General features: G+C 40.5%; 1 protein-coding gene across 1 annotated transcript in view; it reads left to right on the forward strand.

Annotated features, from left to right (window-relative positions):
• LOC141146728 (aldehyde oxidase 1-like) overlaps positions 1-14237 on the forward strand; it is a 303420-nt gene that overhangs the window by 177002 nt on the left and 112181 nt on the right. Inside the window, exon 20 of the mRNA XM_073633238.1 lies at positions 7310-7406. Within this exon, the coding sequence (XP_073489339.1) occupies positions 7310-7406 (97 nt within the window). The remainder of the gene's footprint in view (positions 1-7309; positions 7407-14237) is intronic.

Consider the following 14237-nt stretch of genomic DNA (forward strand, 5'->3'; position numbering starts at 1 on the left):
CCTCAGTGTGAAAGTGTCCTAAGTGAAAAAGGATATCCCCTCCTCCCCTCACACTGCGTGAATGAACATTCACTTTCCTGAAGTTGGGGCTGTATTATAAAATCACATTCCTTGCTGTTTATGCTAACATTTTTTGACAGGACTTCTGAGGTGCTACATAAATGTATTCCACATATATACTATATCTTATTAAAAAAGAATGATTTTAATAAGATATAGTGTGAATGTTGAATATATCTATGTAACAGAAGTCCCAGTAATTCATATCCTAATAAAAGAAAGATACTTTCCTTTCAGTAAATGGTCCCTGCAAGGTGCAGGGCAGGGTTACAGCACAGCATTGTATAAAAGGCAGAGAAGGTCAGGACTCGCATGTGGAGAAGATGCAGGCTGCCATCCATCCTCTGAGATCTTCAGTCGGCCCCAAGGAAAGTTGTGCTGTGTACTTTGGCAGGAAGCAGTGCTGGGACTCCACTGTGATCATCTCTTCCTGCTCCGCCCACCTGTACTGAAGCTGTGAAAGCCCCGACTTGTCCAGAGAATGAGAGACAGTCTTCCCTTTTCGAGCTTTTTCTGGCAGCACGAAGCATTGGATGTGGTGGGCTCTGGTAACCCCTTACTCCTGTCAGTACTGCAGCAACCAGCTGTGGAGTAAGCAGTCAGGAATCTGATGCTGCCTCTAAAGTCCTGGCTACAGCATCTCAACTGAGAGCTGGCGGTGGAGTCATATGCAGCTGTCAATGAAGCTGTAGCCAGAACTATAGGGAAATGCGGCTGCCTGACTGCTTACTCTGCAGCCAGTAGCTGCAGTTCTCCCAGGAAGGATATTGGCATCCAACTGAGAGATAGTCCCACTCCCAGCACTACAGGTTAGCAGGGGTGCCAAAATGGAGTTATCTCAAACACATTCTGACCCTGGGGTGTACCTGGGCATTAGGGTGTGCCCAGGCACACCCAGCACACCCCGTGCGCACGCCTATAGCACCAACAGTTTGTGAATTATACAAAATATAAGGTTTACAAAGTTACGCTACAATTCAATACAAGAGGGTCAGGAGAGACCTGCCTGTGACAGCTTACAAACTGAGGGGCAAGTGATTCAAAAAGGTATTAAAACTGTGTGGGGATGAGTTGATGATGAAGGTAAAAGTTATTGACTAGAGGTCAGATAGGTTTTTCTGAAAGATGGGGTTCCAGTAATAGCCTAAAGGTGGACAGAAAAGGAGATAGCCAGTCAGGTTAGGGTAGGGAGTTCCAAAGGATGGGAGAGGCTCTGAAGGTTTGGAGGTGAGAGTAGGTAACAAGGGAGTTAGAGAGCAGGGAGGTCTTGGAACAGTTTGTATATTATTTTGAGATGACTGGGGAAGAATTTTAGATGTATTTGTATGTTAGTATTTTGAATCTTGTTGGGAGTGGCGCCAGTGTACCGATATAGCAGTTAATAAATTGGGGATTCATAAAGAGACAAAGCCCTGGTTCACATTGGTGCTTTTTGACATGCGATTTCACATGTCAAATTGCATGTCAAATCAGCGGTAATTGCCGGCAATGGCATCGTCCTAATCAATGCGACGCTGCATTTGCTGCGCCACATCGATTTCAAAAAGTAGTTTCTGTACTACTCTTTGCAATTTCGGGGTGCGACTTCCATTGACATCTGTGCAGAAGCCCACACAGATATAAAAATTGCCCCCAAAATCAGGACCGACATGCGGGAGTGAAATCAACTTACACAGCTTCATTCCCGTAGCTCAGTGTGAACTAGGGCTAAAGGGTAAGAGCAGTAGAGAGCTAGATTTGGTTGCAATCGGCATAGAATATAGTATTGGAAGCCATGGGGCATACAGTAGTTGATTTACTAAAACTGGAGAGTGCAAAATCTGGTGCAGCTCTGCACAGAAGCTTCCATTTTTTTTGTCAAAGCTTAATTGAACAAGCTAAAGTAGGAAGCTGATTGGCTACCATGCACAGCTGCACCAGATTTTGTACTCTCCAGTTTTAGTAAATCAACTCCTAGGTGACTAAGGAATGAGGTGTAGCTAGATCAGCCTTTCTCAACCTTTTCAACAAAGAGGAACCCTCAAAATAACTTAGCAGTCTCAGAAAACACCTGCCAAAAATTACTATATCTACAACATATCTACATGATACAACATTAGTGTGATGGTCAGTGTGAAGAATGTTCCTTACACTTATGGTCATTGGGAGGAATAAGCTGCTTACAGATAGCCAAAGAGACCAATGGTATCAGTGGGAACTTACCTGAGAGGTAGAAATTGCTCAAGGAACCCCTAGCAATCTCTGGAGGAACCCTAGTTGAGAAAACATGAGCTAGATAATAGAAGGGGTCTAAGAACAGAGCCTTGAGGGAAACCCTAGGAGAAGAGGAAATAGTTGTAGGTGATAAGCATTTGGATATGTAGGGGGATAATTCAGAAAGAAAAGAGACTTGGAGGCCAAGAGAGTGGATTTTTTTTTGAAGAGGAGCTGGAGTTCAACTGTATCAAAGGCAAGAGAAAGGTCTAATCGGAAAGAAAACAAGATTTTGTTCACATAGGATTTGAATGATTTAAAGTCAGCACTACTTCATCTCATTTACTAAGCTATGTTAACGTTTTATTTGCAAAGTGAATTTTCACTGTGCTTGGTGAAAAAGGTAAAGTTGTGCTGACTTCAATCATCCAACCATGTGCAAGCAAAAAAGGAGTGGGCTCCATTCACAAAGCATCCGAGTATGTGGTAAGATACCATACAGCGTTTTTCTCAAAAAGTTTTGGCATTCACTAAGAAATGCTACTAAAATACAACATGCGCTAATTTATGAAGTTATGCAGTATTTTAGTAGTGAAAGCCCACGGTAATTAACCGCCGGTGCTAGCCAGCGTCTTTAACAAACAGTGTAAATAGCTGGTTGTTAAGGAGCAAGCAGCCACCAGTATCCTTATGAGTTAAGGAACGGATGGCCGCCATGTCTTTAACAACCGATGAGTCATCAGCAGGGTTCCCCGCTGACAGCTGAATGTAAAAAGAATTGCGAGCAATGACAAATTTGGAAAACAAATGATATGGGGTTACCCCCCAACCCATACCAGGCCCTTTGGGTCTGGTATGGATTTTAAGGGAAAATCCCCAAGCCAAAATAAGAAAAAAAATGGTGTGACCCCCCCCTCCAAAATCCATATCAGACCCTTATCTGCGCATGCAGGTGGTTCAGGAGGGGTGAATAAGTGAACGCCCCCCCCCCCTCCTGAACCATACCAGGCCGCATGCCCTCAACATGGGGGGGTGCTTTGGGGCAGGGGTGGCTCTGCGGGGCCCCCTCCCCACAACTCTGGCCGGTTGTTGTGGGAGTCTGCGGCTGGGGGCTTATTGGAGTCTGGAAGCTCCCTTTAAAAAGGGGGCCCACAGATTACAACCCCCCCATGTGAGTATGGGGTACATAGTACCCCTACTCATTCACCCAAAAAAAGTATAGTGTAAATAAACACAGGAGGCAGTTTTTGACAAGTCCTTTATTAAAAAAAACAAAAAATAAATAAAAAATGTCCCCCCAATGTAGTTTCCACGTCAATCACGAATGCCGGCTGGCCGCTTAACCAAAAAAGGAAAAAAAAAAAAGCTCCGCTCCCACCCAGCATACCCCTGTCTGTGATATCACAGGGGGTCCCGCCCCTTAGTTTATTTAGGCGGCGGAGCTGTCATTCTTCAGTGGGAGCCTTCGTTGGGAGGAGAGTTTTTTTCCCCTTTTCAGGTCAGCGACCGGTGTTTATCGTGTTTCACGTGTAAACTACACTGAGGGACATTTTTTTAAAACATTTTTTTCTTTCATAACTTCACATGGGGGGGGGGGGGGGCTTGGTAAAGGGGGCTTCCAGATTCAGTTAAGCTCCCCTCCCGCAGACCCCCACAACCACCCGGCCAGAGTTGTGGGGAAGAGGCCCTTGTCCCCATCAACATGTCCCCTGTCCCAAATCACCCCCTGATGTTGAGGGCATGTGGCCTGGTATGGTTCAGGAGGAGGGAAGACACTCATCTACTTAATTACCACTACTTAATTACCGCATGTATTTAATTATTTATGTCCTTCTGAAAATTAGTTTAATGCCTGTTCATGCTGTATTTACCAATGGTTTTCAGAGTTTTGCCATAAATACCACAGAACGGCAAAGTGAATTGACAGTTTCAGGATTGCATGCGGTATATAGGGAAAATGTGTCTGGACACCTAAATACCGCATACGATCTGCTTTTGTGAAAGGAGCCCAGTATCCCATGCAGAGCCGGATTAATATAGGGGCTATTGGAGCTGCAGCTCCAGGCCCCTTACCTTAAGATAGGCCCATTTAAAAAAAAAAAAAAAATCACAAAAAAAAAACCTATTGGCTACGAGGGTCATGGCTCGGCGACCAGGGTCACATAGAGCCCAAATTTAGGGGGTAGGTAGCTGAAGGTCTACCCCACTACGAGGCTCCTATCACCTATGGTCCTGGAGATACAGGGCTCCTTGCGCAGCCTGTCATAAGCTACACACAGAGCGGCCAGTTTAAATAAAAGCTGACATACTCTGTTTGCAGCAGACTGAGAGGATGAGCTCACAGTGCCTCCACTCACTTCTTGTCAGAGGCACTGAGCTCAATGGACTGCTTGGAGCCTGCAGAGTATGACTGGCAGCACCGCCTTTCAAACTCGCTCGCAGTAGCAGCATAGTACAACAATGTAAAACTGCCATTCAGCAATGTAAAAAAAAAAAAAGGAGGCGGCAGTAGCACCTCATGAACGCCTGTCAGCTGCTGCTTTACCACTCATTGAAAAGCAATACACCACAGATCACTTTTCAGAGGGCAGTAAGCATTACTGTAAATGTGAAAGAAACTTGAAACACATCATCCATTTCACACTCCCCACCAAACAGGTCACTCCTCAGCCACTTTCCATGTTAGCCACCTCCCTTCAACTTATATCACAGGTGACCATTTCCCAACCTGCAGATGACAGGCCCTACTCCAAAAGATATTATAACCAGTTACTCCCTCCACCCGCTGATTGATATCCCTCCATGACCACCTCACACCCCCCTGCTGACAGACCTCTCTCCCCAGCCTGTCCCCACACACCTCTCACCTGCTGACCTGTGGATGGGGGAATCACTCCCACAGTGTTATTGTTTTCTGCCAGTGGGGAGCCTTCCCTACCCACAGAATACAATGATCAGTGTTGCTAACTATAGCTGGCAGCACTGATTGTTTTGGGAAAAACCTGACAGGCTATAATAGATTGACTGGTGTACAACCAGCTAGCCCATACATAGATCAACTATGGCTGGTCTCTGCTTAATTGGCTTAATTTTTAATTCATGTATGGCCCGCTTAACCACTACGCAGTCCCTAAACATCCTTCCACAAACCTTTACATTTTTTCTTCCCAGATTCCTTCATCCTCCTCACCTGTACATAGGGCCCGCTGTCATACCCTCCACACTCCTCTCCTATACATAGTGCCCACTGTCAAACTCTCCACACTCCTCTCCTGTACATACTGTCCACGGTCATACCCTCCACACTCCTCTACTGTACATACTGCCCACGGTCATACCCTCCACACTCCTCTCCTGTACATACTGCCCACGGTCATACCCTCCACACTCCTCTCCTGCACATAGTGCCCACTGTTATACCCTCCACATTCCTCTCCCTCACCTGCACATACTTCCCACTTTTATACCATCCATACTCCTCCCCTATGCCTCTTACACACAAAAACAGTTCTTTAAAATTATATTGAATATCCTCAATGTTATCAGCTCTAGAATGGGCACACTTTTGTTCCATCTTCACCCTGTCTTCCTTCCGGGTTCTGTGCCTTCGGTCACTTGCCTTGGCCGGGCTGTGTTGCTGTCACTTCCACGCATGCTCATTCGCATCCTCGCTCTCTCTCTCATACCCCCTCTCTCATCCTCCCTCCCTTACCCCTCACCCCTCTCTCATCCCCTTTCTCTCTCTCTCATCCTTCCTCTCTCAATTTAATTTAATTTGTTATAACAAAAAATTGTTTGCAATTTTAATTATTTATTTTTATTTTTATTTTTTTATAAAAAGCCCCACCATAATCCTCAGCACCAGACCCATGATGTTTGACAGTTCCAAATCGCATGAGAAGTCTAAGCCTATTTTTACAATGGAACGGGAATGGAAAGAAGGGACATTGTAAATTAAACAGTGTGTTTAGTATCACTTTAACATTTTCAATCCATTCACCAATCCCAGTTTTAGATTATAGGGACATCTTGTACAATTGCAGCCTTTCTAAAACACAGGCCATCGCATTATACCGTTGGAAGGTATTTTATGTAGGTGATCTTTAGCCATAGTCTCAGATGAGCAGTTTCAAACTGTATTGTGGGTGGATCTGTTTTTATGTGCCTGAGGAGGTACTGTCTACTTATTGAAATACAAGTAAGAACAGGCTTAAAGGAAACTTTACTGAGAAAAGGTCTGCTTCTGAAAATGCTACTTGCCCGGTTATCTCTGGCTTCAGTGCTTTAAGTCACTGACCAGGAAAAAGCATAACAATTAACACAGTAATCTCCTGGTCTGGATATTGGTTCCAGGTCAGTGAATCGAATGTACTAAAGCCCATGTAGAGGTCAACTAGCAATTGGTAAAGAAAAATTCAGTATTGGCAGCCTACAATTTTTTTGGTACAGGCTGCTTTTATTGGGCACTCAGTTCAAGTTAAGTCAGGGCTTTTTTTTCTCAAACAATAGGTGCTGGAACTCAACCACAACCCCCCAAAACCTCTCCTCCCACACACACCCTCCAAATTACATCAAATAGTGGGTATGGTCATATTTCAGAAACAAAGAAGGGTCTTAAAGGGGCATTAAATATCAGGATTGCATTGTATACAGAGTTCAGAGTTCATGGGGCTTACACACAGAGTGCAGAGCTGTCACTTGTAAACACAGAAACCAGACTTCTCTGTTTACAAGTGATTGTGGTGAGCAGGCACTAAAGGGTCTGAGCCAGAGGTGGTGGGACTGAGTTCCACCAAGTTCCCCCTGAAAAAAAGCCCTGATGTTAAGTGATTTTTATCATTATATTTGATTATACTCCAGTCTTAACAGAATACAAATCCTATTGGTGAGATTTCAGTAATGTAAAATACACTCATAGATCTGTTTATAACCATTTAGAACAATTTGGCCAGATACTTTAAGAACATAATATATTGTAATCATTGTATATGGTTTTTAAGTTTTAAAATATAAAGTGTTAAAATATACATCAACTCTATATCTTGATTCATTTTAGGATGCTATTAAGAACAACTCATTTTTTCAACCTTATAAACAAATTCAACATGGAAATGTAGAAAAGGCCTTTAAAGAAGCAGACCATACCATTGAGGGTACGTATTGTATAAGGAAGTTGTAAGGTAGAGGACATGTCATAATGTCCAATCTCAAGTTCACATTGGCATTATCCCATAAATGAATATGGTATTTTTGAAACAAAAGAGGGACTTTAACCACTTCAGCCCCGGAAGATTTGGCCGTTTGAGTATACCTGCTTGTTGCTGAAGTATTCCTCTCAGAACGGGTTTGTGCGCCTCCCAAATTGTGAGTGAGGAGATTTCGTCACTTTTGTTATGTTCTACGTAGTCATTTAGAGCCTGTTGGATTGTTAAACAGTGGGAGGGGTGTTTAAGTAGCATATCTGGAGGATACCATGAAGGGTCGTGCCCCTTGGGTATAGTAGAAGCCACAGAGGTATAAACTGCATTGTGATCTGACCAGGGTATAGGGATAATTTTAGATAAAATTACTTCAGGAACCATCCCTATTGTTACAAAGATATGGTCTATGCGACTAAAGGTTTGATGTGGATTAGAAAAATATGTATAATTTCTTTTAGCTGGATTAGATTCTCTCCAAGAGTCAATCAAATTGTGCCTAGAAATAAGTTGAGATAAAGACCTAGCATCTTGTGTTCGTGGTGGGGTATAAGGGGTTTTGTCAAGAAATGGAAGGAGGACCTGGTTGGAGTCCCCACATATAAAAATTGATCCCATTTTGTGGGTGTTAATGATATTAAATAGGTGCGATAGAAAGGGTACAGGACGATAATTTGGTGCATAGTATGAGACCACCGTTACAGCTGTGTCCATAATGTATCCCATTAGACTTAGGTAGCGACCCTCGGGGTCTTTAATTTCTGAATGTAAGGTAAATGGGGTAGAGCGATGAAACGCAATGAGAGTTCCACGTTTTTTAGTGAGCGCCGAGGCGGTGTAAACTTGGGGATAAGAAGTACTAAAAAATGTAGGGGTTGAAGTCGGGGTAAAGTGAGTCTCTTGTAGACATACAATGTGTGCTTTTTCAGACTGAAATGACCGAAAGGCTTTTACTCGTTTCTGAGGAACATTAAGACCCTGGACATTCAGAGATAAAATATTTAAAGAAGCCATGGCAATTGAAGCAAGAGTATGCGCTTACCAGTTGTCTGGGTGCAGCGACTATTCGGCCTGACCTGCGCGGATTTGAAACAAAGAGATAGCCAGATCCATAGTAGGATAACTTAGACAGGAAATAAGAAACAATAAAAATTATAAAGCATTTCAGTATAGTACAAATGTAAGTAGATTCGAAGAATACCCGAGTTGGGGTCAAGGACTTCCCAACAGGGGAAAGGAGGCCTTCGTCTGGTCCCCATATATTACTATGGGAATCCGAGGAACGCATGGTGAGGCACATGTGATTTCCATGCATGGGGGAATCCGCCTTAAAAAGAAAGAAAATTTATCACAAAAATATGAAGATTGTAAAGTATAAAATTGTAAATTTAGGAGCCCGAGTTTCATATAATTGGTAATGTCTATTATTTTGAAGGGTACATGTTTATATTAAATATAAAGCGAATGGGAATAAAGGAGTGCAGTAATATCAGAAACATATTATGTCCAACCAATAGAAAAGGATAGGAAACCCTTTCCTTCCTATTGGGGTGACCAAAGAAATGTAAATTAAACTGTGAAATTAAGACTACTCAAAAACTATATATATCAAATTAATGAAGAATTTTAAATAAACTTCAGTTAAAGGAAGATTTTCCATTCTTAGTGGTTGTTTCACAGTTTTACATTGAGAAACAAAAAAGGGAGGAGGAAATATAATTAATATAAAAATAAATAAAAAATAATGTGTATATGTATATATATACTGAACAAAAAATTGTATACACACACACATATATATATATATATATATATATATATATATATATATATATATATATATATATATATACATATATACATATACATACACCTACATATATATCTATACAGACATACATGCTAACTTAATCAGTCCACCATACATTAGGGACTATTTAGGTGCTCAGAAAGTAAAAATATTATCTGAACGCTTACCATACCATGTTTCTAAAATAAAAAGTACTATAAAAAGGGAACTTAAATTTAAAATAAAAATTTTGTTATTTCACAATTCTATCTTGAGAAACAAAAAAGGAGGAGGAAATATAATGATATAAAAATAAATAAATAAATAAATAAATAATAAAAAATAAAAAATGTATGCATATATATATATATACACATTTATATATACATACACACATACAGAATAAAAAAATACATATACATATATAATAATTTAATCAGTCCACCATATAATAGGGATTGTTTAGGTGTTCAGAAAGCATAAATATTGTCTGAACACTTACCATACCATGTTTCTAAAATAAAAAATTCCAAAAAAGCCATTGAGAAACAAAAAAGGAGGAGGAAATATAATAATATGAAAATAAATATATATATATACATACACACACATACATACATATATATACATACACACATACATAAAAATTAAAAAAAAAATATATATATATAATATTTTAATCAGTCCTCCATACATTAGGGACTATTTAGGTGTTCAGAAAGTAAAAATATTATCTGAACATATACCATACCATGTTTCTAAAAAAATAAATAAATAAATAAATAAATAAATAAAATAAAAACTACCAAAAAAGGGAACCTAAAATCATAATAATAATTTTGTTATTTAATTATAAACTTATACCAATAAGGTATAAATTAATAAATTAAATAATCTAGTTCATAGTGTATGTCCAATTGCTCACTAGTGAGCTAGATGGAGTATTAGTTTTTGGTTTAGGAAGAGTATTCAGAAATGTAATTACAATTCTGTTCTCCCAATAAGTGCTGTCTTAGCTGAAATGGCTATATTATATAAGTGCATATTACTCAGTCCATGGCGTCATCTTGTTCTTGTTGTGAGGATGCGAATCGTCCTCTTTTGTGTGTATGATGGTTTCCATTTTTTGTCTCAGAGGAGGATGTTTTCTGAATGGAGGAGGCAGAAGCTGATCTCCTATGTGAGGTGGAGGCTATAGTTGTACCGCCAATCAATTTGAGGTCTTGGAGTACATGTTTTAGTTCTTCAGGAGTTTTGCATGCGAATCTGGTCCCCTGGTGGGTGAATTTTAGGGAGAACGGGAAGCCCCATTGTTACTTAATGTCATGACGTTGAAGTTCCAGTAGATGAGGCTTCATTGCACGCCTCTTAGATATTGTTAACTGGGATAAGTCAGCAAATAGTTGATAACTATGTCCCTGAAATGTTAGATTATTTTTCCCTCTAGCCGCTTCTAGAAGTTGTTCTTTTGAACGAAAAAAATGAAATTTTGCTATAATATCCCTGGGGGGGCCATCAGTTTTTTTGGGCATAAGTGCCCTATGTACTCTGTCCATTTCAAGCCTTTCCACCGAAATGCCAGGTAGTAATTCTTGGCATAATGCTGTGATTTTTGATTGCAGATCTGTGATTGATTCTGGTAAGCTTCTGAATCGCAAATTTGATCTACTGGCGCGATTCTCATAGTCCTCCAGTCTATTTTGTAAAATAATATTTTCCTCTTTGAGGATATCTATTTCAGAAAAAGCATCCTGTGTAGAATTTTCTATATCTTCCATTTTCATTTCCAATGCTTTGGTGCGTCTCCCCAGTTCTCTGATCTCTCTAGTCAGATTACTAGTAATTTGCTCTGATGTTTGTTGTAATGCTTTATGTAACATGTTTTCAAATTGTTTCAAAATGTTACAAGGAAGATCAGAGTTTTGTTGTGAAGAATGTAACATATTTGAATCAGGTTCAGAGTCAGAATCCCCTGAGGAGATAGCTTTTGGCTGCTTGGATTTGAGTTTCTTGTCTGAGGTAAAATTACCTGAGGAGACTGGCGCCTTTTTCATAATGTCTTGCCTGGGTGCCGCTATTAGAGCTAGTTTTGGTTTTATTCCTGGCACCTCCCAGCACCATTATTCTTGAATAATGTCCCGCTCACCTCTAGGGTGAATAGTAACAAGATTTTTAGGCTGCCTTTATTTGCGGTTTATTCTCCCTCACAGAGCGGAGCTCTAGTCCGTCGCGCTAGCCTCCCACACAGTGACCAGAGGGAGTTTTATTTCACTACTGTGATATTGTTATGACTAATAACACTCGAGAGGTCATAGGTAAGTGGGAGGAACAGATGTCCACAGTGTTTCTGTATAGCCGTTTAAAGGATGACATGGCTGCGGTTTCCTGTGTTTCCACCTAACCTAACCTCTAGCCTTAATACATAACTGTCTTTTGTATTACATGTTTGCAGTGTGCCAATGAACCCGAGGTGTGTGTGTGTTTTTAGTGGCAATGTTGCCCCTTTTTAAATCTTCTGTGTAGTCTGCCATTTTTGATTCATTTATATTTTTTTAATTCTATCAATAAAGTTTATAGGAAGAGACTGCTGTCGCCTGATTTCCCTTCCTCCCTCTTCAACTCCCACAGGTTCTCTCTCTACCTTGTTTAGGCACACATTTAACCCTTTGATAGCCCTAGATGTTTAACTCCTTCTTATCCAGTGCATATTTTTAGCATTTAGCATTGATCACTGTATTAGTGCCACTGGTTCCCACAAAATGTCAAAAGTGTCAGTTAGTGTCCAATTGACTGCAGCAATATCGCAGTCCCACCGCTGATCGCCACCATTACTACCGGTAGTATAAAGAAAAAAATTCCAGTATATATCCCATCATTTTTGTAGATTTTATAACGTTCGCGTAAACCAATCATTATACGCTTATTGGGATTTTTTACCAAAGACATGTAGCAGAATACATATTGGCCTAAATTTTTTTTTTGTTGTTGTTTACAAAAGTTTATTTGGAAGACAAGGAATAAAACAGTTACATGTATATCAAAGGGTTCGTACAGGTATTGGAAGTGTTACATGGGATACAATAAATTTGGTTATAATATAGCGTTATACAGTAATTAATTGCGGAATAGGAGAGGAATATCTAAGAGATAGATATGCAGTAAATGAGATTAATTTCCAATACATAGTAAGAGGTATTCAAAGAGCAGTTTCGGGTAAGGACCAAAAAAAAACATTTATTGGTAAAGATATGCATGCTATCCAATAAAGTGTGGTGGATCCTTTCTGAGAGTCTGAGTGTTTCCATTCTGGATTCAACCTGGGGCCATGGTAAGTTATGTGTTTTCCAGTTAAATGCTATCATCCATTGGATGGAGCTGCTTAGAGAGTGGATTAATCTATTGCAAGGAAGGGGAACATCTGGAACCAAGAACCATACAGGAGGCATATTTGTGGTGAGAGAGAGATTTTCTTCTTGAGAGGTTTTTCTAGTCTACAGACTACTGCACTCCATATTGGTTCCAGGTGTTTACAGCTCCAGAAAATATGAATGTATATTGGCCTAAATTTATGAAGAAATTAGATTTTTTTTCAATTTTTTTTACTGGATATGTTTTATAGCAGAAAGTAGAAAATATTGAGTTTGTTTTTCAAAATTGACAGTTTTTTTTGTTTATAGTGCAAAAAAAAAAACGCATTGGTGATCAAATACCACCAAAAGAAAGCTCTATTTGTGGGAAAAAAATGTCATCGATTTTATTTGGGTACAGTGTTGCATGATCGCGCAATTGTCAGTTAATGTAATGCACTGCTGTATTGTAAAGAGTGGCCTGGTTATGAAGGGGGGTAAATCTTCCAGAGGTCAAGTGGTTAATGAAGACAGGTGTCAGCCAACAGCAGGCTAAGGTTGAATACAGGTCACAAGAGTGCAGAACTAAGTGCACTCCAGTCACCCACAGGAGGAGTAGGGCAAAAAGAGCTTTGGCTGTAATTAGTTCTGCACTCCTGTGACCCATATTCAGCTTTAGTCGCTGTCGGCTGATGTTTCTGAGCAGATCCAGACTCTGGAATGATCCTGACTTTAATTCTGACAGCCCAGCATACCAATGAGTGCTGGAGGGGCAGAGCAGAGAGCCAGTGACTGATGGTCACTACTCTCTGCTTACTAAAAACAGAGAACCGAGCGATCAGCAGTCATGTGATCACTGTGATCTCAGTCTAACACCCCTTTCACACTGGGGCCGTGGCCTGATTTGGCAGCGCTTTAGCGCTGTTTAAACAGCCCTTTTCGGCCGCTAGCAAGGCGCTTTTAACTCCAAAGAAGGGGTTAAAAACACCCATGTTGTGGCGCTTCCGAATTGCTTTTCGGGCGCTTTGGAAGCGCTGCCTATTCATTCCAATGGGCAAGGCGTTTTGGAAGCGTCCCAAAGATGCTGCTTGCAGGACTTTTCGGAATGTCCCGCAAGCGCACCACCCCAGTGTGAAAAGTCACACTTGAATGAATGGGAGGCGGTTTTCAGGCGCTTAGCAGAGGCTATTTCCAGCGCTAAATCGCCTGAAAACCGCCCCAGTGTAAAAGGGGTCTTAGAGTCGATGCTGGACAGATGCAGCATCAGACCAAGGCTGCAACCACCTAGGTGAGTGTGTGTTTTTATATATATATATATATATATATATACAGTCAGGTCCATAAATATTGGGACATCGACACAATTCTAATCTTTTTGGCTCTATACACCACCACAATGTATTTGAAATGAAATGAACAAGATGTGCTTTGACTGCAGACTTTCAGCCTTAATTTCAGGGTATTTACACCCAAATCAGGTGAACAATGTAGGAATTACAACAGTTTGTATATGTTGTATATGTGCCTCACACTTTTTAAGGGACCAAAAGTAATGGGACAGGTTAATAATCATCCATCAAACTTTCACTTTGTAATACTTGGTTGCAAATCCTTTGCAGTCAATTACAGCCTGAAGTCTGGAATGCATAG

Source organism: Aquarana catesbeiana, linkage group LG06 (assembly GCF_042186555.1).
Source record: "Aquarana catesbeiana isolate 2022-GZ linkage group LG06, ASM4218655v1, whole genome shotgun sequence".
NCBI classification, from domain to species: domain Eukaryota; kingdom Metazoa; phylum Chordata; class Amphibia; order Anura; family Ranidae; genus Aquarana; species Aquarana catesbeiana.